This window comes from Sinohyriopsis cumingii, chromosome 15 (genome assembly GCF_028554795.1).
Source record: "Sinohyriopsis cumingii isolate HCF-2022 chromosome 15, ASM2855479v2, whole genome shotgun sequence".
Lineage (NCBI taxonomy): Eukaryota > Metazoa > Mollusca > Bivalvia > Unionida > Unionidae > Sinohyriopsis > Sinohyriopsis cumingii.
This window is the reverse complement of record NC_142975.1, coordinates 135,179,018-135,205,395: the sequence shown is the minus strand read 5'-3', so window position 1 is coordinate 135,205,395 and position 26,378 is coordinate 135,179,018. Positions and strand designations below refer to the sequence as shown.

Below are 26,378 nucleotides of genomic sequence, written 5' to 3'. Positions count from 1 at the left end.
GAGGTAGCAGTTGGTACAAATTTTACACGTCTTTGGTTCTAAACACTAAGGCCGCAGGGACGGTCGCTTCTTCTTCTCAATATGTTATTATGCAATGACCACCACAGTTTCGACCGTTTCAGATACTGACTCACTGTACGATGACGATGATGATATTACCAGTAACAATGTTGCTTCTTCCACGGGTTTTATCTGAGATCATCACATCATCATAATAACAATGACAGTCACACAGAAGAAGATAGAAATGATACATATATGTTACTAAATAAGTGACAAATGTGTTAAGATTTCAAAGGACAGGCTAAAATGTAAAATTTATTTACCGACTTTATGCAAAATTAAATTTTTTGCATTACACACCAGTAAAGTTATATAAGTTTTACGTCAGTTTTAAGACACCACTTTCATTAAGCGAATATGGTCAGTTAGCTAAATTGTTTACAAGGCCAGTATAACTGTTGGCATTATTTTCCATTCCTGATGACGAGAAGATCTGCCAGCGAATGTTTTGTAGACATGTCTTCCGTGGTATACTATGCATGTTTGTCTTCTTAGTATTCCGACATGAGCTGACCTTGTGTTGACATGAACACTGTCAGTAAAGACGAGTAGTGGATTTATCCCATTATTAACACTCCTGACAGTTCTAGAATGCTGTGGAAAAGGTATGGATTAACTGACTCACGCTTGTTACCTTTAAATCGATTTCTGACGGGAAACAACGTAATAATCTGCCGTTAAGGTATCACACGTACCAGGAAAAGAGAATACAAGAATCGATCAATTTCTGAAAACCTGCCACTATAATTACGACTCGAACTGATGGCAATTAATCGGGCTGAAGCAGAAGAATCTCCATGGTAATAACCGTACTTTAATGATATAACAGCAAAGGATAATATTAAAACGTGGAATTTCGTCCATTATTAGACCACAAGGACGACAAGACACAAGCTGTTGCCAGTACAGTCTCATCATACTCTCTATAATGTAATTGCAGATTATAGGGACACTAAAAACAGTTCCAGCGGCTACCTGCTTGTTGAATTAGACTCATGGGATTCGAAATTAGTTGCTTGAGGCATAGCATGGAAGTATGACTGTTGGCCTAACCAGTGTTAAAATACTATAAAACCGCACAGTTACATTTGTTAAGCGTGTACCAGGAGAACCAAGGTAAGTTTGTTTCTTCTAATTTCGGACATATTGGGACATGTCGTGAAAAAAAGCAAATCATTGATCACTAAGCTCAAATTTCAGTTCTATATGGAGGTTTAAATCTGATCGAATTTGTCCATTTTTCTGCATATATTCCTTTTACAAAATGTTTGGCAGTGCTAAAAGGAATTTTCGAAAACTGATTGTGCTTTATCATTCATTTGGCCATGCACACCCGGAATGTTCATGTGAAAAAGGCATCAATCAGGATAACTGGTTGAACTGCATTATTTATAGGTATCGTATTTTAGGTCTGCAAATGGAGTCGGTATTTATATTTTGTCATCAATCATGGTATATTTTTAGTACGTTTGTACATGATCGACAGGATCTACATTTAGGTCATTCACGTGTGTGTGTGCGTGTGTGTGTGTGTGTGTGTGTGAGAGAGAGAGAGAGAGAGAGAGAGAGAGAGAGAGCACATTTGAAGATTAATGCCTAAAATATATTATGTGGGTTTACGTTTCGCCATTGAATCGGTAAAAATATGGAAAAATACAGAAGACAATCAAAGCATATGAGATCTTTCTATAGATATATTTGGTTTATTCGGAAGTTTTTTTTATAGTACATATTCGAATTTTCTAGCTTGAGTGTATCTTCTTGATGAAGCGGTCCGATGGTGATAAATAAGTAAAGGAATTTATTTTCTTTAGACCAAATAAATGATGATCAGTAGCGGTCACGTGCAACGAAACATGAAATCTAACAATTAGTGCGACAGATAATCATTGATATTTTAGTCTAATACTTTTTGATCGTAATCATGGATTGGCTGACCTTTGACTTGAATATTATTAAAGGCAGAAATTCATTTTGTAATGGGCCCTAAAGGAGCAATGTATCAATAAAACATGTGACTCTGCAATGGGTCCTAAAGAAACACCGTGTCAATATAATGATAATTGTTTCGCTTTACGCTTTATTTCTCTTTTCTTTCTACATAAATAAAACTACATTTTTATATTATACTCATTGACAGGAATATGAGAAGAGCATATATGTCACACACACACACACACACACACAGACACAGACACACACACATACATATATGCATGATCTTCACTGATTTATTGAATACTCGTATATACATGTGAGCAAAAGAGAATTTTCATACAGACACAGCACAAAGCACAAACAGGGTTTGGGGGGAAAAATGTCTCGTATATACAGTATGTTTACTATTCAGGCTTTTGCTCAAAAATATATATCTAAAACGGTAGATTGTGTTGTCTTTTTGTCTATTTTAGAAAAGTTTTTTTTTTATATATATCAAGTACAGCATAATAAATTACAGTCGTCTTTAATACGTAAGGTTAAACATTGTAGTAAACATTTTAAGAGATATGTCTCGAAACATTAATAGCCCTGCTCGAACTCCTAAATGTTTAACTATTTATTTCGCATGCACACTAAGTACAAGGGAAGGTTTTGATTTGAGTCCTATCACGTTTTCGTTTTTTTATTAATGATTAGATTACACAACTTAAGGCTGCATGCAACAGAGATATTCATGATTTTGTTGCGATTTGTGATACTTTGCCCTCATGATGCTGCTGTGTTGATACAGTAGGGCTCTTACAACATCAAATACATGTCATTGAAGGGATTTGTGAATAAAGTTGTATGATCTCGGTGGAACTAAAATAATTATTTTCAGAAATGGGGGATATCATAAGCAAAATGAGGTATGGTTTTTCAAAGAAAGACGTAATTAATGTGTGCCTAATTACAAATACATGGGTTTAGTTTTTCACTCCAAAGATGGTTTGGATAAAAGCAAAGCAGACACTAACAGCTCAGGTAAAGGAAGCAACTACAAGAATTTTGAGTTTTCAAAAACGATCTGGATGTTTTTATGTAGATGATCCTTATACTATTTTTCTATCCTGTGATAAAAAAACCAATTGATTGCTATGGGTCAGACATTTGGGGGCTTATGATCTTTTTCTATTCTGTTATATAAACCAATTGCTTGTTATGGACCAGACATTTGGAGGCTTATTACCTTTTTCTATTCTGTTATATAAACCAATTGCTTGCTATGGGCCAGACATTTGGGGGCTTATAATCTTTTTCTATTCTGTGATACAAACCAGTTGCTTGATATGGGCCAGACATTTCTAAAAATAATAAACATGGTAGGGGAGTGCACCCAGTATTGTTTACGATGTGTTAAATACTGGCTAAAGATGTTAAGAATGTCCTCAACTTATTACCCACATCAATGTTATTTAATGTTGAAAAGATTAGATTAAGCCAACCGTGTCAGCTGTGTTACAAAAGTTAAGGACCTTTCAAATTCGCTTTAATTTTGGGTATTTGTGCCGTAATCGAAATGTTGGAGACACACAAAACAATTTAAAACAAATTTGTCAGTATTTTCGCAAAGAAATGAGGATTCAGCTTTCCAAAACTGGCTAAGCGACATTAAACAATTCACATAGATGTGTATATTATAGTATATATAAAACTAAAGTAGAACCGGGAAAATAACTATCATGTGGATTTTCATATTTTTATAGGAAGATACTTGCTGAACTTAGGTGCTATTTATTTGGTAGAAAAAATAATCCCATTTCAATTGCTTTTGTCCAGCTTACGAAAATTTAAGAAAGTCTTTAATTAAGTTTATTATCTTTATCCGTCTGTAGGAATTTTTTTTTTATCTCTAATGAGTCATGGTCATATATTAATTATAAGAAATCTTTCTTACTATATCAATATGTCTTTTCTTCTGAGACAATCTTTGATAACTCATGCGAATGGTGAATGATACACCTAGTGAGAGCGACACCTTCATAAGATCATACGATGAATCGGTATAGGAAATTGTATATATATATATATATATATATATATATATATATATATATATATATATATATATATATATATATATATATATATATACTATGTTTAATACCACATTTCAATTATTTCTGTACACCGTGGTGCACACTGTAATTTATTTGTATTGCATTTTTGTAATATGAAAATGTGGCATATATTACTGAAGAAAAACATTATCTTTTTTATCTTATCATTAAAATGACAAAGTAAGATTTACACTTATAATAATAAGCCTTTAGTGATATCCTTTTTTACGACTCTATCGTCTTAAACAAAGTAACAGAAAAGAATGAAAAATAAAAGTTTAGTAAAATTTAACTAACAATTTATTTTCCTAGAATTCGAAGTGAAAATTTGAAAAAAGAACTTACAGTATTGCAAACAAAATCCCAAATAGTCCCAAATGTTCTATCACAAGCCCAAAAGAAAAGAGTTTTCCGAATGAATTTTTGTGGGATTCTGTATGAATTATAAAACTGAATGTGCTGATATGCCAGTTATCTCGAATGTGATAATGTGTCAACCGTCTTGATGCATCACAATGATATACTCCAAAATATCCTTGAATTAATTCACAATAATCCCAAAATATGATTTAGTCAGAAAATATTGAACACTTTGTAATTCCAGTGAATAATTTAAATAATACATCCTCTCGAATATTAAGTGAAACACAACTAAACTTGACTCCTCTAAAGAGTCAAACGTTAATTTCTAGAAAATTTATAAGTTGTCAACAATGTCAGGAACTTTCCAAGTTAAAAAAGTGTCATAAACTCAAGTAGCAGGAAAAGTATTTACCAATAATGATTTTAAAACATAATCTAAAATCATAGAGAAATATTAGCTATGTAAAATGTTGTTTGCAAAATAAAAAGGTTTGTGTCAGGTAGGCCTCAAACTCAGTATATATATTGTTATGATCTATTTCAGCCAGCTTGAAGCAAAGAGGAGGAGGTAGTGGACTAATTGGATGATCGAATTTGAATCTGGTAGGAGGAGGTAGTGGACAAATTGGTCGATCGAATTTGAATCTGGTCCATTAACAGCTCATATAGCAAGCCACATCAGCTGTGTTGGCCCGGATATAAAAAAAATCATGTCTGGCGAAAATAGCAGATTTGGTACATCCGATCCTGAGGCAGATACCTCTTCTGAGAGACTACAAAAATTCCGGATGCTTACTAGTTTGGACGACATGGTATCCCTTCGCTTCTGGAAAGCTGTTTGGGCAGAATTTGTTGGAACTCTAATTCTTGTTCTCGTAGGATGTGGTTCCTTTATTCAGAGCTGGCCAAGTGATAAGAATATTGCCTTGAAAATAAATGATACTGCAGTAGGGGCAATTAACAACTATTATACGACGGATGTTGTTCAAATCGCACTCGCATTTGGACTAAGCGTGGCAACCGTTATGTGGCTCATCGGACATATCAGTGGTGGTCATGTTAATCCAGCCGTCACGTGCGCCATGTTGATTACACGCCGCATAAGTTTGGCACGCGCTTTGGTATTCATTACTGTTCAGCTACTCGGTGCCATAGTAGGCGCGGGAATTCTGAGAGGTGTAACTCCAACAGACAGACAGGGAACACTAGGGTGTACGCTCTTGGGCCAGGGAGTTGACGGTGGAATGGGTGTCGGTGTAGAATTTTGTATAACTTTTGTTCTCGTTCTTACAGTGTTTGCAACCTATGACAAACACCGAAAGGACTTAGCAGGATCATTCCCTCTAACCATTGGACTGTCAGTGACAACGTGTCACCTGTTTGCGGTAAGTATATTCACATAAACGTGCTGATTTAGTACAAGCAAGACCCGTCTATAGACATGGGTTATCAAGCGGAGAATGACATGAAATACTGAGTTTTCCACAGTTCCTAATCTAACTTAATATAACTTTTAGTGAAAGCACAATTACAGCAAAAGTTACTCGCAGAAAATCTTCTTAAATATCAAACTCTACTGTTAATCAATTTTCAGTCGACCATTAAAGAGAATGGAAATGTAATACACAAGAAAGTGGTAAAAGTATATTTTACCTAGCTTCGTTATGTTTTATGAAAAATATGAATAGAAACTTCCACCAAAGGAATGCTTGAAATATATGCTGTTCTTTAAATGTACATCACAGCCCTGAACCGTAATACAAACACGTAATACTACATTTCTGGTCAATAACTTTAAAAAAATGTAATATCCTATGTATAACATGTCTTTTCAGCACACATTTTATATCAGTTAGAGAAGTATAAGCGGTATTCATTTTAATTTTGGGACTAGTGTAATAAAATCAGAAGCTATATTTCCTTCAAGTATATTTAGTTTTATTAGAAATATAAAGAAAATTTCATACAAAGTGTATTGTTGTTTGAGTGTTACGTATATCTGATTCAATATATATATATATATATATATATATATATATATATATATATATATATATATATATATATATATATATATATATATATATATATATATATATTAATTTAATTGTTTGTTTGTCAGTTTTAAATTTTTATTTTTCTTACATGCTATTGTAATGTTCACTAGAGATGATACTTTTTCAGAAAATTGTTTGACCTTGACTGTTAGTTTATAACCAAAAGGTGTTGATCTAAATTCTGACCTGGGTTCATAATTAGTAATTCTATTTTATTTTAAAATTATTGGTTGTTGTCAAGGTTATGATGGGACTACGTGGGTTAAGAAGTAAACACTTTTTTTAAAATTATTATTCTGGAATAAAATCATTGGTCTAATCATGGCCATATTCTGTGTATGTGATATAAACATGATCATGTGACCCCCCTTCTGATTTCACAAGTTGGAGGAATTTCGAGACTGCGTCTTATGTTACAATATAATCTTTGTTTTTTATAGAGATTTCTCAGTTTTGGGCTTTTCATACCGTTGTCAAGTTAATTTGCTGTACCCAGATTTGAGCTATAATAATTCTTAAGATCAGTGCTCACACATGAATTTTGGGAAGACATTGTTTACAAATTTAATTTGGATTTCCAACACCGGAGTGCCATTATTTGTTAATTAGGAGTTCCAGCACCGGAGTGCCATTATTTGTATTCCTACAAGGGATTGCAGATAAGCACAGTACTGACTACAGCATACGTCATCGTCATCCATCTTGGATTTTCCATCAGGATTCGAACTTGCAATTATTAGAACATTTATTTCTAGGACTATTGCAATTTAATTCGTGGAATATTCTTAGATTATTTTTGGAAACCGTAAGCTCTTCTTTTTTTTTCATTTTTACAGAATTTTCCATTAAAATAATTTGTTAAATTTTAAAAAGCTTATTTTTTTCACTCTTTCTGTGTTATTGTTTATTCCAGCCTAAACACATAACATAGATATTGGGGGCTCGTCTGGGATATTTGAATTTTGGCTAAAATATTTCAGAAAAACGTTGTATTTTTTTAAAATTTGAATTCCCCTAGTTTTTGAAATCTTAGTGAGATCGACAAGCGTTTCTAAAATGGCATCAAAAGTGGAAATCTTTCTTTCAAATCCTACCCAGGAACAATTAGATCTTTTAAAAAAAGATGAATTGATTCAACTTGCCAGAAAATACGATCTTTCAGTGGTCAAGGCTTCCTTAACGAAACAGGAAATAAGAAATATTTTGGTTCAGTATTTGGTAGAAAAGAATGTTTTGGATAAACGTGCTTTGGTTTCAGTCAGTACGTCTGTATCAGACTCTGACATAAAGACGAAGGAATTATAATTAAAATGCAAGATGGAATTGGAGTGGAGGAAGCTGGAGCTTCAGAAAGAAGAAAGAGAGAAACAAATGCATATGCAGTTAGAGTTGGAGAACGAGGAAGAACAAACGAAATTAGAGAAAGAAAAAGAAAAATAACAAATGTTATTACAAGAAAAACAGATGCAGTTACAATATGAGAAAGAGGAGAGAGAGACAGGAAAGAGAGAAAGAAAAACAAATGCATTTCCAAGCAGAAGAACAAGAGAAAGAAAGACAAATGCAGTTACAAGAAAACAAATGCAGTTGTAAGAAAAACAAATGCAATTAGATAAGGAAGAAAGAGAGAAAGAGAGGGAATATCAGTGTTAAATGACAAAAAAAATGGAAATGGCTAGTGAAAAACACATTCATGCTTCAAATTGAAATTTAAGTTTTGATCTTGCAAAGAACATTAGGTTAGTGTCCCCTTTCAGAGAAAGAGAAGTAGAGAAATATTTTATTCGTTTTGAAAACGTTGCTGAAAGTTTGAAATGGCCAAGGGAGCATTGGACTCACGTATTACAATGTGTACTCACTGGTACGGCTAGTGATATTTATAATTCACTGTCAGTTCACCAAAGTGGTGACTTTGATGTGGTTATAGAATGCATCCTAAGGGGTTATGAGTTAGTCCCTGAAACTTACCGCCAACATTCAGAAACTATGGAAAAGAAGCTGGACAAACTCATGTCAAATTTGCTAGAGAAAAAGAGCAATTATCTGATAGATGGAGCTTAGCCAAGAAAGTTGAACAAGATTATGAAAGTCTCAAACAACTTGTATTACATGAAGATTCCAAAAACTGTGTCCATAGTGACATTACGTCTTATCTTGATGAGCATCAGATTGAAACCTTGGAAAATGCTGCTCGTGTTGCTGATGAGTATTCTTTAACTCATAAAGTTCCTTTTGTAAATAAGACTTCTACTCAACAGTCTTTTGGCAGAAAAATATTTGAGCCTAATACAAGCCCTTCTAAAACTCAAACTGGCACAATTTCTAAAAATCTAACTTCGGTGAAGCTTGATTCAAGATCCGTGTCTCTTCCTACGTGTACCTATTGCAAGAAAAGAAAGATATGTTATTTCTGATTGCTACAAATTGAAAAATAGGCATCAGAATCAAGACAGATCTATTCCAAATGCTCTTATTTCTAAGAGGTCAAGTTCACCGTCATGTATTGAAAGCAATACATTTGTTGGGTCTAATAAACCCCAGTCTGGTTTGATTATGGAGAATTATGAACCATTCATGTCGAAGGGTTCTATTTCACTCTTGGTTGATTCGTCCAATCCTATCCCTATTAATATTTTTAGGGACACAGGAGCTTTACAGAGTCTTTTATTGTGTGGTACTTTGCCTTTATCTGAGATGTCTTCTTGTAATGAGAGTGTTCTTATTCAGGGAGTAGAGTGCGGCCTTGTTGATATTCCTCACCATTGTTTAAATTTGTCATCAGATTTAGTTTCAGGACCCGTGACAGTCGGAATGGTCTCTATTTTACCCGTTGAGGGCATTCGTTTATTACTAGGCAATGACCTATCTGGAGACAAGGTTGTGGTTAATCCACTTGTAACAAACAAGCCTTGTTTGGACCAGAAAGTCGAACCAATTGAAAAAGAATTCCCTGATGTATTTACAACTTGTGCAGTTACCAGAGCTATGGCAAAGAAAGCTATTGAGAATGATGTTGATAAGGAAAGTATTCCTTTAGCTGACACATTTATTGGTCAGGCTTTTGATGAGGTCACTCTCACTCCTTGTTTGGATAAATCAGAAGGTATTGATCACAGTGATCCTCTTTTAACGACTCATTCTCTTTATTCTAATCAGGGTGATAAACGACAATCACTTGTCGTTGAACTGGGAAAAGATCCAGAGATCTCCTGTTTGTTTCAGAAGGCCATTAGTGACACTGAAGCTACTGAAGTTCTGTCTGTTATTTAATTAAAAATGGAATTCGTATGAGAAAATGGAGACCTCCCAATGTACCTGCTGATGACGAATGGTCAGTGAACTATCAAATTGTAGTTCCAAAACCTTACAGACAGGAAATAGTTTGGCCCATGAAACACCGATGGCTGGTCATTTAGGGATCAATAAACTTATCATAAGATTTTAACTCGTTTCTATTGGGGAAAAATCAAAAGTGATGTTGCCAAATACTATAGATCTTGTTATACTTGTCAAATGGTATGAAAACCAAATCTGAAAATTCCTAAGGCTCATCTACAATCTATTCCTGCCTTTGACGAACCATTTACTAGAACTATGGTAGATTGTGTTGGTCCCTTATCTAAGACTAAGTCAGGTAACCAATACATGTTGACCATTATGTGTGCTTCAACAAGGTGTCCAGAAGCAATTCCCTTGAGGAATATAAAATCTAAAACAATCGTAAAAGCTTTGATAAAGTCGTTTACTCATTTTGGCCTTTCTAACTCTATCTAATCGGGTCAAGGGTCAAATTTTAGGTCTGAAACTTTTCAGCCTATATTGCTTGAACGTGGCATTCAGCAGTTCAAGTCAGTAGTGAAGTTATGGTTTGACAGAACTAAAATGGAGGGAACTTTTGAGTTTTGTAATAATGGAGTTCTGTCTCTCTTGTTCATTCTTCAAATTGTTTCTTCAGTTTAGATGTTACGGCCCATACAAAGTTAAGAAGAAAATGAATGAGTTAAATAATAATATTAGTGCTCCTGGGATCTAAATAAATGATAGGAGTACCAGTATATTGAAAGAGATAGCCAGGTTAAACATGCAATTAATTTAGTTGTACCTGTTCCACTCAGTGAAGATTTAAGTGAAGGAATATCATCAGATTCTACTGACACTGGAGTGACAAATCTTCGAATTCAAAAATTATGAAAGATCTGGACCCGAAACTTTCACAGTTGCAAGAGCAAGAAAGAAATGAACTTAAACAGTTATTATTAGAATATGAGCAATTAATTCCAGATCTTCCTACAAGGACAAACAATTTTCCATGACGTTGAAATTGTAAATTCCAAACCTGTCAAACAACACCCGTACAGGATGAACCTTATCAAACATGAATATTTGAAAAAGGAAATTCAATATTTGCTGGAGAATGACTTTATAGAGCCCAGTAAATTTTACTAGAGTTCACCATGCATACTTGTTCCAAAACCAGATAAAACGTTCCGCATGTGTACTGATTATAGGAAGGTGAATAGTGTGACAAAAACAGATTTATTCCCATTACCAATAATTGATGACTGTATTGATGAGATTGGGAATGCCAAGTATGTCACCAAATTTGACCTTCTGCAAGGATTTTGGCAGATTCCACTAACGGAAAGAGCAAAGGAAATTTCGGCATTCGTGACTCCAGATGGACTTTACCAATATAAATTAATGCCGTTTGGGATGAAAGGTTCGCCAAGTACATTTCATCGCCCCATGAATATGATTACCTCTGGTCTATACAATTGTGATGGTCACATCGATGATGTGTCATCATCTCCAACGACACCTGGAAAGAACATTTAGCAATGATTCGGAAATTCTTTGACAGACTCACAAATACATGTTTGACAGTTATTTTATCTAAAAATGAGTCCTGTCGTGCTAGTGTATCTTTCCTAGGACATATTGTTGGACGTAGACAAGTTAAACCTATAGATGCTAAGGTCAAGCTATCTCTGAATTTCCCGTGTATAAAAGTATATTATTTCATACATATTGTTTGTAATTCATAAGAGTATTTCTTATGTTTTTCTTAAAACTCATGTATTAATCTATGGTAAAAAGAAAGCTTTGTAGTATAAATCTTTATTTATCTTATGAGGGAAGGTGCTACGTATATCTGATTTAATATATATATATATATATATATATATATATATATATATATATATATATATATATATATATATATATATATATATATATATATATATATAGTTTGTTTGTCAGTCATACATTTCTATTTTTCTTACATGCTATTGTAATGTACATTTATTCACTAGAGATGATACTTGTTCAGAGCCTTGTTTGACCTTGACTGTCTTATGATACAATATAATTGTTGTTTTGATAGAGATTTCTCAGTTTTGGGCTTTTCATACTGTTGTCAAGTTAATTTGTTGTACCCAGATTTGAGCTATAATAATTCTTAAGATCATTGGATTTCAAAAGGATTAATTCTTTATTCTCTGAAAATATTTAGAGGAGTGCTCACACAGAAATTTTGGAAAGACATTGTTTACAAATTTATTTTGGATTTCCAACACCGGAGTACCATTATTTTTATTCCTACAAGGAACTGTAGATAAACACAGTACTGACTACGGCATACGTCATCATCATCCATTTTGGATTTTCCATCAGGATTCGAACTTGAAATTATTAGAACATTTATTACTAGGACTATTGCAATTTAATTCGTGGATTATTCTTAGATTAGTTTTGGATTTGATTCTTGAAATCGTAAATTCTTCTCTTGTTTTCATTTTTACAGAATTTTAAAAAGCTTATTGTTTTCACTCTTTCTGTGTTACTGTTTACTCGAGCCGAAACACGTAACATTGAGACATTTAGGTAGCCTTTATAACATCAATAAAACAATGCCTAATGTCTTATAGCATTGACAGAGCATTATGTTCTGCTTCGACACATTTCATATTGTCCTGTTGCATTTTAGAGCATTTCGTTTGCTTTGACACATTTCATATTGTCCTGTTGTATTTTAGAGCACTTTGGTTTGCTTTGACACATTTCATATTGTCCTGTTGCATTTTAGAGCACTTTGGTTTGCTTTGACACATTTTACATTTGGGTCTGCTTTATCGCATTTACCGCTGTATTGTAGCATTTTCAGAGCATTTCGGCTTGCTTTGGTTCATTTCACACAGACTGATAACATTAATAGAACATTCTGAACTACATTGAAACATTTTATAGCATTGTTAGAGCATTTGGTCTCCTGACACATTTCACATTGACTTATATAGCATTTTTAGAGCAGCTGGGTCTGCTTTGTGCCATTTCACACAGTCCGATAGCATTATTAGAACATTCTGAACTGCTTTGACACATTTCACACTGTCTTATAGTATTGTTAGAGCCTTTGGTCTCCTGACACATATCAGGCTGTCTTATTCTGTTATCAGAGCTTTTTATTTTGCTTTGACGCACTTCACATTGTCTTACAACAATATTAGAGCATTTCGGTCTGCTTTGAAACATTTCATATTTTGGTCCGCTTTGACGCATCTCGTACTGTATTATAACATTATTAGAAGGTTTTGATATGCTTGGAGACATTTCACACTGCATTATGGCCGTATTAAAGCCATTTGGCATACTTTGACACAATTCACATTTGGTCTGCTTAGACGCATTCCACATTGTCTTATAGTATCATACCGATGCACCAAGGCGAGTTTGTCTCCGCTGGATACCAAGCTATGGACACTCTCCGTTGGCATCACCAGTTTTGCGTTTGGTCATTGCGCTATTGTAAATGATACAGCTTAACGATGTTTTAACACAAATTTGGTGTCAGTTCCGTGTCTGCTTGAACAACAATTTTTCTCGCACAATGCACTACTGGGAAATTTTGTTCGCCAGGTAATGATGGAAATGGAAAACGCTTCTACGACCATACCGGGTCTGTAGCACACGGTTGTGCCCACTTTCCAATTTTGCAGTGCATAAAAATTCCGAACAAACCTGTCTCCGAGCGGTTGTAACGGTACTGGGTGGGGGAGTATCCATCTATTGGTATCCAGCAAGGAAAACCTCGCCTTGGTGCACTAGTATACGCCCATGCGATGGTTCTTGAATAGTATCATGGTGGCCCTGTGTGCGAACTCCCGACGGTCTCGAATACATCCTGGTACAGCACGTGTTTGCGATCTTTATGCACAATCACTCGAGAAACACCTTTGTTCTTCTTGATGCTTTTGGGCCCGAACATAATCGAGTACATTTTGGGCACTCTTCAATCGGTTTGCCCGTGCATTTAACTTTGAACTTGCCCACCATTTTTTGTTATTGTGCAGCATATGTCTTTCGGATATGCGCTGATATCAAACTCGGTGGACAAACTTGACTGTATCTTGTCCGAGTACATATCATCAACAACGAGTCATTGTCGATGTACCCGATCCTTGTAAAAAGATTTGATCGTGTCATAATTAAACTCGTACGTGAGCAGCTTTGACAGGTCCAGCACAGACAATCTCACATGGACTGGTTTTGTCAATGTGAGTTTTGATTAATTTACTGTGAACGGTAACAAGTCTACCATCAAAGATCTTCTGGACTCTGTAGCCGGATCGGCAATGAGTCTTTGAAGACAAGATCGACACGGATTCGTTTGCGCAGATTTTCCATGGTCTTACCAAACACGGCATTGTTCATGAGCTTGGGGACTTGGTGCATAGGTCAGTATTCAACTGAATGTAGGGGGTCAGCCAAGCTTACTTTCGACATTTGAGCACTCGATGGACCTTGGCTACGCGCATACCCCGTCCTAAGTACAACTACAAATGTCTGCATAGTTGTGGTTAGTCCTTAGACTCGGGAAGAGTTTGGTGCATTCGGTGTTCTTGCGACCGGACTTATCCACGATGGAGCACACTGATCACGACCCAGACACAGATAACGCTTCTGTGGTCAGCGGATAATCGTTGTCGACCTGGTGTCAACGCTCAGAATATCACAGGCAGACTTTAAAATAATGTATCCATAATCATCGTGGATGTTGTGGTTGTACATACTCTTGCGGAGATCAATGTGTACAAGATCGATCCATCAAAAGCCACCCACTGAAAACGGTTGCATCATGGCCCAGCCATACATAGTATTGATATGGAGATACATAATTTAACTGTTGGGGACAGCGGGGTTATAGCCCGGACATGTTGGGGTTGTTGGCACGAGCGTGTCTGTGAATTGACTTGGAAATCAGCCCTGAAACGATCGCTCGATAAACAGATGCTGGTCAGTGTCCGTGAGCATTTCCAGCTCGATGTTGGTCTTGGACATCAGTGCATCCCAGCCCAAATCCAGTACGGAAATGTAATGGGCTGGACCGAGCTTTTACACGTGCATGGCGGTATCACGAAATGCCTCAAACACATAGTCAAGCAACAACACGTCCGTGCGCATATCGTGATAGTCGCCAAAGGTTTTGCACTTGAACGAAGACCAAACTTTCTTTGGATATTCGTAGTCAGCGGCGGAAATACCTTCGAGTTAAACGCTTCGACTGGTGGCAGCTGACTTTCGTCAGATTTGCTAGTCGTTCATGTACTCGTACGGATAGATGCCTTTACTTGTGATCAGGTCCGTATTGGTGGGACAGTATCGACAAGTGATTTTGAAGTTTTCTTCTCTCTTATTGCGCAATAACTTCTACATGGACTAGTTCATAAACTGGATTGAATCGATGAACTGCAATTGTCCCAGCCAAAACGTCATGTATTTTTCAGTGTTGTTGGGGATCCCGCTTATCGGTGAGTAGAAGGCCGTGGATATTGTTTACAAAATCAAGTGGCCATCGTACCCACGCAGGTTATGAAGCCACACAGGGATTTCGGTTTTGTTGGGATGAATTCTCAGCTATAGATTATACGCTTTGTGTGCAGCACCCTATACACGCCAGTTATGTCGCAGTGCTCATGAGCTTTTTCAGTAAAAGCTCTTTCACAAATTCTGCAGTGTTTAGCTTCAGCAAACTCAAGAATGGTATCATCCATGAGTGCTGGCGAATCGAGCTGTTGTCGGATCCATTTCGCTATGACTTCGGTCGATCGGAGGAATACCCTCACTTAGTCTGGAATACCATGAGCATGATAAAGGATTGGCGACTTTGTTTTGCCATTACATTGAACCACACGTAACAAATCCCGCATGAAATTTGTTCTGCGACTTGCACTGCCTGGTCTTTGTCAGCACAGCCGCTTTCTATTGCAACGTTCAGGCATTCCAAATCTGCGTAGATGATAAACGGGACTTTCATCTTCATCTCCATTACAGTACATTTGGCAGTGTTTTTACCAGCCTCGGGCATGATTGTGTGCTGTGGTTTTCACGGATACCGCGGCAGTAACAGTGATCACTGGTGAACAGTTATTCAGTGCTAAATACATGCATGCAACGTCTGCACGGATATTTTTACCCTTGTATTTCCTGTGCCGGTTAAGCATCAGACCAAGATTGTTTATCCATACGTTAAAAACCTTTCGCTCAGCAACATCAAATCAATCTGGGTTCGACCTTTGTGCCTGTGATTGCCATCGGATAAAATCCTTTGTCATAAGCCTACACATTAATAGCAATACCTGCGTTAAATTGTTCCAATTTCTTCAGTGTGGCTTTGGCCACTTACAAGGGAAACTCGACATTATCAAAGTTGAGTTTACCCAGGTGTTGCCGATATTTTTGAGGCCTGTCTTGTTTTTCGCAGGCCGGGTATTTTGCCGACAGGACGGCCCGCTCAAAACAACGATTACAAAAATTCTTCACGTTGATCATTGACCTTGGCGGGACCAATTTTGATGTTGCCATGTAAATGGATCCACAAAACGGGTGATACGGCGAGGGATAAACCTCCACCTGGCAACATCTTTAGCGTATTCATCCCGATCCTGCACTGGTGTATTTCTTCAGCGTTTCAAGAATCGTTTCGATGCCTCTATCAATTTCATCGCCGATACCGCTGTTGTCTTTGGAGATCAGGATCACACTGACGCCACTGGGAATCCACAGAGTAGTAGTTTTAAACCCGTCCTTTGCACGAACGTACTTGGGTGCTTCAGTATTGATATCAGAGGTGAGACGACGTTTTTGTTCATACTAGTCTATAGCAAGGATGTATGCTTTTCTCGCGTCTCTGGGTATTCGGACATGATGCTTGCGAGCAATTTGTCATAGTTACCGTTGTTTTGTTGGTTTTTATTGTTATTGCTCCTGCCGTAGTAACAGTGACAACCTGTGGTAGTTACGGTAGTGGATGCAGGGCAAAGATGGGTCTCAGTAATTCAAGCATGTCTGCTTTTCTCATACGACTTGGTATGCATATGCCGTGTTGCTGTGTGACCTGTTTTAGCTTTGGCACTGTTGGCATGATTATACTATGGAATGGTGAAGCGACTTTCTGAGAAATTGTGTCGAAGATTTGTTTTACTTTTCCAGGATCAGAAACTACGATCGCTTCAAACTTGGTGATTACTTTCATCTGTTTCTTCTATTATGGTATCTGCCTGTGTGTTTGGGCAGCCACAAGCGTTTGTGGTTTTGTTTCTTGTCTGCGCAATTTATAGTACTCACGTAGAGATCCACAAGACTGACAAAGGTGGTTACGTGATGTGACTCCGATGCCAGATTTCAGGCATTGTCGTTCCCCTTGGTCTTCACGTAATATCTGCGTGTGAATACTCGTTATGGCACGATCTGCCACAGAGTTCGTATTTCCCAAGGCAGGTCGCTTTGTATTGGCTGCGCCCGAATGCCATGGAGCTTCCTATTTACATAAGTGTGAGCGTTTATCTAATTAACAAAAACACTGCCACATTTCCTGTTAGCAGCTCTTCCATTTGTACTAACCATAACGAACACGAAACTGAAAAAGTCAATCCATGCCAAATGATGGACAATGCCTAGCCACAGCAAAAACCTTCTGCGATGTTAAGTAAAACATTTTTTCAGAAAGGAGTCTGCCTCAATAATCACTAAAGAGTCATCATCGAATACAATAGCAATATAATTTGTGTGAGGCGATCGTCGAAAGAACTCATGAATGTTGAACCTCGCATTGGGAATTTCATTCACTTTGCCCCTGAAGAGCGCGTCTAAAAATTGTATTATATGCTTGGTCTGTTTCTTTTTTTGCAGCGCGGTAGTGTGCTGTATAAAATTAATTGAGTTGGGATGCCATTCGTATACTTATGGACCCAAACTGTCTGTTTAATTAGCATTAGCCTGCTATAAAGCATCTTCGTCGCTGACTGCATCAAAAAATCAATACACAACAGACCCACTATATACTTTTCAGTGTGTATATATTTTGTTACTATAGATCCTTTGTCTGTCTCTCTGCAGAGATTTTCCTTTCCACAATCGCTGCAGACTAACACAGAGTAGTACAGAAGTGGCTGTTTGGCCTGATTCGATGCCATATGGGGACACGGACAGCCGTACGAGACTCTAACCTCCGTGACTGGCACACTCGCGTCACGTGGGTGTTTACACCTCTAAAAGCCCCCGAACAAAAAAGTAACCAAACCTCGGATGGTTGCGTGGGAGATAACTTGTCATGGTGGTAAGAGGCGAGAACCCGGGTATCCATAGGGCATTGAATGAGGCAAAAGCCCTATTTCCGTATTACTTTTATGACTATTAGAGCATCTGTGTCCGCTTTAACATGTTTCACACCATCTGTATTACAGCATTATTAGAGCATTTTGGTCTGCATTGAAACATTTCATATTCTGGTCTGCTTTGACGCATCTCACACAGTCCTATACAGTAGTATTAGAGTTTCAGCTTTGACACATTTCACACCGTCAAAAACATTATTAGAACATTGTTTGCTTTTGACAATGCCACACCGTCTTATTAAGATTATTAGAACATTTGTGTCTGCTTTAACACATTTATGTCTGTCTTATATCATTATTAAAGTGGGTTTTTTTTTTTTGGTTGACATGTTTCACTTTGTCCTGTAGCACTATTAGAACATTTTTGCTTGGATATATTTCACACCGTCTTACTGCATTATTAGATCTTATTTTTGTTTTGACACATTTCACACTGTGTTATAACATTATTAGGGATTTCTGGTCTGTTCTGACACATTTCACAGGGTCTTAAAGCATTATTAGGGAATTCTGGTCTGCTTTGACACATTTTGCACTGTCTTATAACATTATGAGGGAATTGCGGTCTGCTTTGACACATTTCACAGAGTCGTATGGAACTATTAGGGAATTCTGGTCTGCTTTGACACATTTCACAGGGTCTTGTAGAATTATTAGGGAATTCTTGTCTGCTTTTGACACATTTCAATGCGTCTTGCAGCATTATTGGGGAATTCTGGTCTACGTTGACACATTTTGCAATGTTATATAACAACAGAGTCTTATAGCACTTTTAGGGAATTCTGGTCTGCTTTGACACATTTCACAGAGTCTTATAGCATTATTAAGGAATTCTGGTCTGCTTGGACACATTTCAAAGGGTCTTGTCGTATTATTGGGGAATTCTGATCTGCTTTGACACATTTCAAACGGTCTTAAAGCATTATTGTATCACTTTGGTCTGCTTTGACATATAGAAGTGTGCAGGTTCTCCGTAATGATGTAATAATTGGCTGACATATTACAATTGACCAAGTAAAATCTTACAGTTTTTGATATAAAAAAATAGGTTTAAACTTTAATTTACGGCTGACGTGCAGTTTTAATTTAGTAGCTCTTTCTGTAGTTTTTACGAATGACCGTTGCATTCACATTTTCGTTCATATTTACTGATACTGTGAACATATAATATAGGTTCTAATGATTTAGTTTATAGTTATATAATGTAGTAAATATGCGAATTAGAAACACAGTTTTAACCAATATAACAAATATTCACTAAATTAACGTTTTGGAAAGAAACAGCGTATGCCAATATTGAAATACACCGATAATATCTCAAATATAGATCTGTTCCATCAAACGGAATGTTGGTTTCTTCACAGTTCAGTACCCATATGCTTTACTTGTTAAAAAGATCATAAATAAAGAAACATGTTAATAGTAAGATATCTGTACTGCATTCCATCATTTTGAAACGCTAATGATTTATTTAATATCACAAATAGTTATATGTTTGCAGTAGCCTGCTATAGAAATAGTGAACTTCATTTTAGGCTGAAATTTGTTTTTTTTGATTGCTTAAGTTCTATTCGATTATATGCCACGATACCAGGCTGTGTTTATTTAAGATTTTGTACCGATGGTCCGATTTATCTTCTTTCTTAAAGCGATGCAGACTCTTGAGATCTATCGTTAGCCATGAAAAGTATGGAACAATCTGTGTATTAAACCAGTCCAATAACGACCCATATACTTACATATTATAGAAAGTGGAAGATGAAATCTTGAGTGTCAATCTTTCTTTTGGTTTTAAATATTCAAGTGTAGAATTGAATACATTATTTTACTGCATAAATTTCAGTTTTTGGTAATTCTTTGTTGCCCCCATTTAGATTACCGACATAGGCAAATCCAGACTGAGCGAAGACATCCAGTCAAAAAAAAAACTAAACTGGACGCGTAACTTACCCGATACTAAATGTTGTCACGGTATCTACTCCTCAAGGGCGATCAGTATATATTTATTTTAAATATAATATATTTTGTCATCTCCTTTTGTAGGTGAAGTTTACAGGGTCTAGCATGAACACTGCACGCAGCTTTGGCCCGGCAGTTGTCATGGGGATCTGGAAGGACAACTGGGTAAGTATTCATTGAAACACATCGTAAAGTGAGAACGAAGTATACCAAATGCACTCTCTCTCTCTCTCTCTCTCTCTCTCTCTCTCTCTCTCTCTCTCTCTCTATATATATATATATATATATATATATATATATATATATATATATATATATATATATATATGCATGCATACATTTCACCGCCTTATTGAGGTGATTACCATTAGATTCGAATTTTTAAAAGACCTTTATAACAGAGCTACATTTTTTGATTTAAGACATTGTGTCCTTAACACACACTTTAAGATCTTTAATTATGATCAAGTCTAAGGCATCTAACACACATTTTAAGATCTCTGATTATAATCAAGTCTAAGGCATCTAACACACATTTCAAGCTCTCTGATTATAATCAAGTCTAAGGCATCTAACACACATTTTAAGATCTCTGATTATAATCAAGTCTAAGGCATCTAACACACATTTCAAGCTCTCTGATTATAATCAAGTCTAAGGCATCTAACACACATTTTAAGATCTCTGATTATAATCAAGTCTAAGGCATTTAACACAAATGTTAAGCTCTATGATTATAACCAAGTCTAAGGCATGAATTCCAAAAATGAAATTGTATTGCTGTCATAATGTCTCAGGTATATACTTTCTCTTATATAATTCATTTATTTTTCGATTCTGAGGATTCTTACCTTAAGCTTGAAAAAGTTACTGAATTTGACCAAACACTATGATTAAGATGTTGGTATTTATGTCGTACTAAAGGGTAAAATAGCGCATATTTTGGACAGTTTTTAGGAAAGAAGAGCTCTAAATGCAACACATTTTAAACTCATTTGTTATGAAAATATTTGATTACCTTTCAGTGACGTATCGTTTAGTCCAGAATAACTCGTTGCCACATTGATACAGTCTATCTGTGAAACTAAAGACATGCAGTAGGAACATTCCTAAAATAAGCCATCTATGCGTCGTCATTGGCGCCAGGCTTTAAGGGTGACAAATTGGATGAAATTGAATATTTTTATCGCTGCTTGGGGTGGGTGAGTTTAGAGCCAAATTCAAAGTTATCCTAGGGCGACAAAAACAATTGGTCCGGCATTTAATACAAATAAACATTTCGTTTACCATGTACATACACAGTTTTTGAATATCATACCATAGTTAGAATTCTGACATTTTACGAACTTTTTTATCACTAGGTGTACTGGCTTGGACCAATCCTAGGCGGAATGCTGGCCGGACTGATTTATGACAATGTGTTTGCCGTGAACGCTTCCCTTGAGAAATGTCGGGCTTTCTTATTTGGCAGACAGTACGACGACGACAAGCATCCTGCAAAAAAGTACAAGATCAGGGTTATAGAAGAAGAGTATGATAAAAGCAAAGGAGAGGAGGAGAGTTTGGCCTCTTGTGTGGACAAAGAACCAAAACACGGTCTAAATACTGAAACACATCATTGAATGAAACGTTAGTTTATTTTATTTTTAACGTTATCTTTTCAATCTCTACAACTTGAAATTATGGATGTTGCCCATTTATGTTCGTGAGAAATCCTTTGCTGGTCAAGTAGTATGATAAAGTAGTATTTTTCAAAACTATTGACCTCGGATTAAAATTTTTAAATAATCTTTGTACGTGTGTTATGTTGTAGTCTATGGGAAATATTATTAACGACTGAGTCGCTGATACATCAATAAATGATCAACCAGACTCGTTGGTGTAGCAAGATTGGTGGATGGATAGGCAGTGTGTCAAGCGAATTAAGTAGTTGCACATATTTTATGTCAATGCCTCCATCTTATTGAAGCTTTCCATGTAATAAAAGCAATGTTGGGCAATGTTGCCTGTGAAATTATTAAGAAAAATTATTTTCATTTCATAAAAGCGCTCTTTTAGTTAAAAAGAATTACATTTTATGATATTCCTAAACGGAAAAAGAATTACAGTATGTGATATTCTTAAACGGAAAATGAATTAGATTATATGATATTCATAAATGGAAGGGATTTTGTCTCTTGTTTTTAACACCCTTTTTTAGGTATATGATAGACCATACATTGCAGCCAGTATATATAGTGGAGGAAAAACCAGAAAACATCTCGAAAAAAACCACCGACCTACGGGAAACTACTGGGGAGCTTTCTGACTCTGACCGAGCCTATGATTCGAACCCACACGTTAGATATATCTGTAATCTATAAGGTCGAGCGTCCTAAACCACTCGGTAACCCGGGTCCTCCGGATTGTTCCATACTCTTGCCTAATTATCTTAGCTGTAACGATTTCCGCTTCTACATTATCCAGTTTTCATTTTCAATTTTGGGGCCCCGAGTGGCCAAGTGGTCTAAAGCGCTCTTCGTTACGGATCACTGCCATCTCACCTCTGTCTGCGGTGGTTCGATTCTCGGATTCAGCCAATGTGGGTATGTGAGAAAGCTTGCCAGTAGCTTCTCGTTGGTCGGTGGTTCTTTCCGGGCTTTCCCCGGGTTCTTCCTCCACCATTAATACTGGCCGCCATGCATAGCCTATCGTGGGCTGAAAAATGGCGTTAAGCCCCACAACAACATTTTCAATTTTCGTTTCAGATTTTACGCATGTTGGAAGATGTAACATCAACAGGAGATAAACACGTTTTGCTGCTGAAAACTGTACTACGACAAAGATAATGGAAAAATGAAATCTCTTGAGAGTGTCTGTTTATTCTTCAAATGGCAGCCGCACCATTTAATTGCGTGACGTCAGCGCTAGCGGGAAAACGGGAATCACGCAATGTAGCACGGGCATGCAGGAAAACTACAAATCTTATTACTTTCGCTCTTTATTTCATGATTTAGCGCGTTAGATTTTATTGTAGTTAGGTTTTTCAAAAATTCTCAAATAAATTGATATCTTCTTATTCAAAATATCAACTTTTCGATTCCAAATAAAGTCCATGTAATACCTGTCCATCAGATTAGCTTAGTTTTTGTTGTTGTTGTTGTTATGGGTTTAACGACATTTTCAGTACACATTATAGTATTATATTATATATTGTATTGTATAACCTTGTTTCGTATTGTATTGGTTCAGATTATATCATATGTTATTATGTATTGTTCTGCAATCAAATTATATCTGGCTTAATTAGGTATCATAGATTTGATTGACTTTAAATAAGTTAAATGGCCATGTTTTCCGTGCACAGCAGGCATATATTAATACAGACATATGACACACATGTTTAGAGTCATTTTTTAAGGATATTTAATATTCTGTGATATTTACAAATTAGCACAAAAATCAAACATTAAACCTTACCTGAATTTACACGACAGTCTGCAAATCAATCGCTGCAACTATCCAAATTTGATTAAAATTGGACTCTAGTCTGACGATAAAATTTTATCAGTGATGAAGCAGCTTCATCAGTGGCTAAATCTCAGACATCATCACTGGCTTCTCCTTCAACAATATTCCGGATTACAACTGTCTATGATGTATTTTATTGCTCAAACATGAATTGCATCAACTCTCGACAGTTTTCTATTGCCTGAGGCATATATTTCATTTAATAAATAACTCTTAAATTTACCGGTGTTAATGATAATCCACAAATTCACTTATACTGGTAGAAAAAAAAATCAAAGATTATTGCGGAGACGACGCTAACAACGACAGTGATGATGAAACGCCACTAAAAATAACCGACTACTAAATACAAAGTCAGTTAGTATTTTAAGAAAAAAAAATCTCACATTTACTGCTTCACATACGATACTCTAGCACTCTACCAGAACAATCGTCGTCGCTAAACGTTACAAGGTGCACAACATGCATTTAAACTACTATTATTAAGGGGTGCATTACTACCGAAGTATCCTAACATGAAAAAGACTACTTCTACCAGTGCTGTTTTTGATGTTGATGCTTCTGATGCGGTCATTACTAGCACTACCAAAACCATTAATTTATTCTCACCGAGACTTTTGCAAGGTATATATCTCTTTTCAAAACGAATTATCATAATCTCACGCAAGCTTTCATTTATTTTTTTAAAGTGTTTAAGAACTAATACAGTTATTACGTTAAGCGAGCATCAGCACTGCCTTGATCAGTTAAGCTTCATGTAACATACCTGTAGAGAATAGTGTTACGTGCAATGGGTCTCATACCGAGCGAGTGTAACGATGTGTTAGGGTGACTTTTCCCCTGACCCAAGACAACGGTCGTTGTCAAATGAAAGGGTCTTACACGCTCAAATATTACATTAATTCTCTATTTAATCACCTAATGACCTGCATCGCGAAGCTCTAATTTCACAATTGCATATTCTTTATTTCTTGTATGACTTATTAGTAAGCCTTTTTGAACCGAATATTAGTACTTCGCGCCACGCAAATATAAAACACATAATGCAAAGAATCATTCCCATCAAAACGCGCATGCCTACAAATATCCAAAGAATTCCTTATTTAAGAAAGTAGGTAGGGTACAGTTTACGAAAGTAATTGACGCTGTCATAAAATCTTGGGAATACTGTACATTTTGACGTCTGCCAGTAACAAAAATAGCTAATTACTCAGGCTGCAAAAATCATTTCACTACACCGACTCCCCATTTTCAAAAAAAAAATCAAAATCTAAACAAGCTATACATAGACACGTAAGTACAAATAGCTTGGTTTATTACAATAATGTAAGCTTTGGCCTTTTTCTATGTTATCTACAAATTACAAATAATTAGATTAATATCTCTTTACAAATATACAATTTTATTTACATATACATACTGCAGTAAATGAGCCAAAGATACATATATTATGATAAAAAATATATAATAAAATACGTATCTGCATTCATATGATATTAATAAAGATCAGACAGATAGGGCACAGAGGTTTATGGGTCAGAGTTGTAGTTAATTTTATTAATAAAAATCAATTACAACATAATTAAATTGTGTTTACTTTTATATCAGACGTAACGCAGGGAAGAATTTATAACCTTATCGGAAAGATTTATTCTTCTTGAGTTCGTCAGTATGGAAAGTTGTGACGCCTTTGTACTCCCCCCTCCCCCCTCCCCCAAAAAAAAATACATGCTTGTAATCAAGCCGTGTCTCAATAGGTTAACTAATGGTTTTAGGGCATCCTTTTTCTGTATACTTTTATAAAGGAAAGAATACGTCAACAGTGTCATGTATCCTGACAGCATTGTTATGGACAAAGTGTGTGTAAAGAACACGGAAAACAAAACAAAACATGTTGAATTCTACCGTTTGCATTCCAAGAATTTTCTAATCTCCTCAATCAGCTAAACAGCTATAGCTAACGTGTATCAAACTTCAAAATCTACTTCGCGTGTAGGCTTGAATACTTAATTATGCACTAGATAGGTGTTGGGGATACAATTTTGTTTTAACTTGCATTAAAAAGTTATAAATATTTCAGTATGTGCGCATTACAAAAATAGGTATTGATGATTAAAAATCAATACGTTAAAATTTGAGAATTGGTCAATATAGAGATCGGAATGCTTGCTAATCTTTCTAACTTTTTATATTTTTCTCAGAAAATAAAAATATAATTTCTGATACAAGAGCAACTGCGAACGTGAGCACCTCCACTAACAATGCTTTAAACACCCACGGCAACTGCAATAATAAAGAAAACAGTAACAACTACTACTACTACTACTACTATTACTACTACTACTACTACTACTACTAATAATAATAATAATAATGAGGACTTTGTAATGCGCCTAATCTTTAAAAGCTATACATATATACATTTGTTTGTCATTTCCTGTGAATCAGCGTCATCGATGAATGTTACAGGTTATACGGTTAGTTTACAAGATTAAAAGCAACATTTCTCACACACAAGTACCGTTACAAAAGTTTTTCACGTTTGTAATGTTGCCCTACTTCAACCCGATCAAGCCCTTAAGGTATAAACAGGGCCGGCACTACCATATAGGCAAACTAGGCAGCCGCCTAGGGCGCTGATTTCAGGGTCGCATTTAAAAAAAATGTATTGTTTATAAATTTTGAAATTGATATTTTCCGGGGGGGAGGGG

At 36.0% G+C, this 26,378-nt stretch overlaps 1 protein-coding gene across 3 annotated transcripts; it reads left to right on the top strand.

The window, feature by feature from the left end:
- The first annotated feature begins 448 nt into the window (after positions 1–448).
- LOC149782836 (aquaporin AQPAe.a-like) lies at positions 449–25,254 on the top strand. Of its 3 annotated transcripts, none has more exons than XM_089934360.1 (6): positions 449–863; positions 1,004–1,179; positions 5,011–5,851; positions 20,242–20,322; positions 21,519–21,786; positions 22,905–25,254. In XM_089934360.1, exons 3-5 carry the CDS (start codon positions 5,177–5,179, stop codon positions 21,777–21,779), a joined length of 1,017 nt encoding a protein of 338 aa, XP_089790486.1. In that variant the 5' UTR covers positions 449–863; positions 1,004–1,179; positions 5,011–5,176; the 3' UTR covers positions 21,780–21,786; positions 22,905–25,254. The 3 variants fall into 3 exon arrangements, with proteins under 3 accessions (XP_089790486.1, XP_089790487.1, XP_089790485.1); XM_089934361.1 differs by having other exon boundaries at positions 449–1,179; positions 5,011–5,034; positions 5,080–5,851; XM_089934359.1 differs by having other exon boundaries at positions 449–1,179.
- Positions 25,255–26,378: the final 1,124 nt, after the last annotated feature.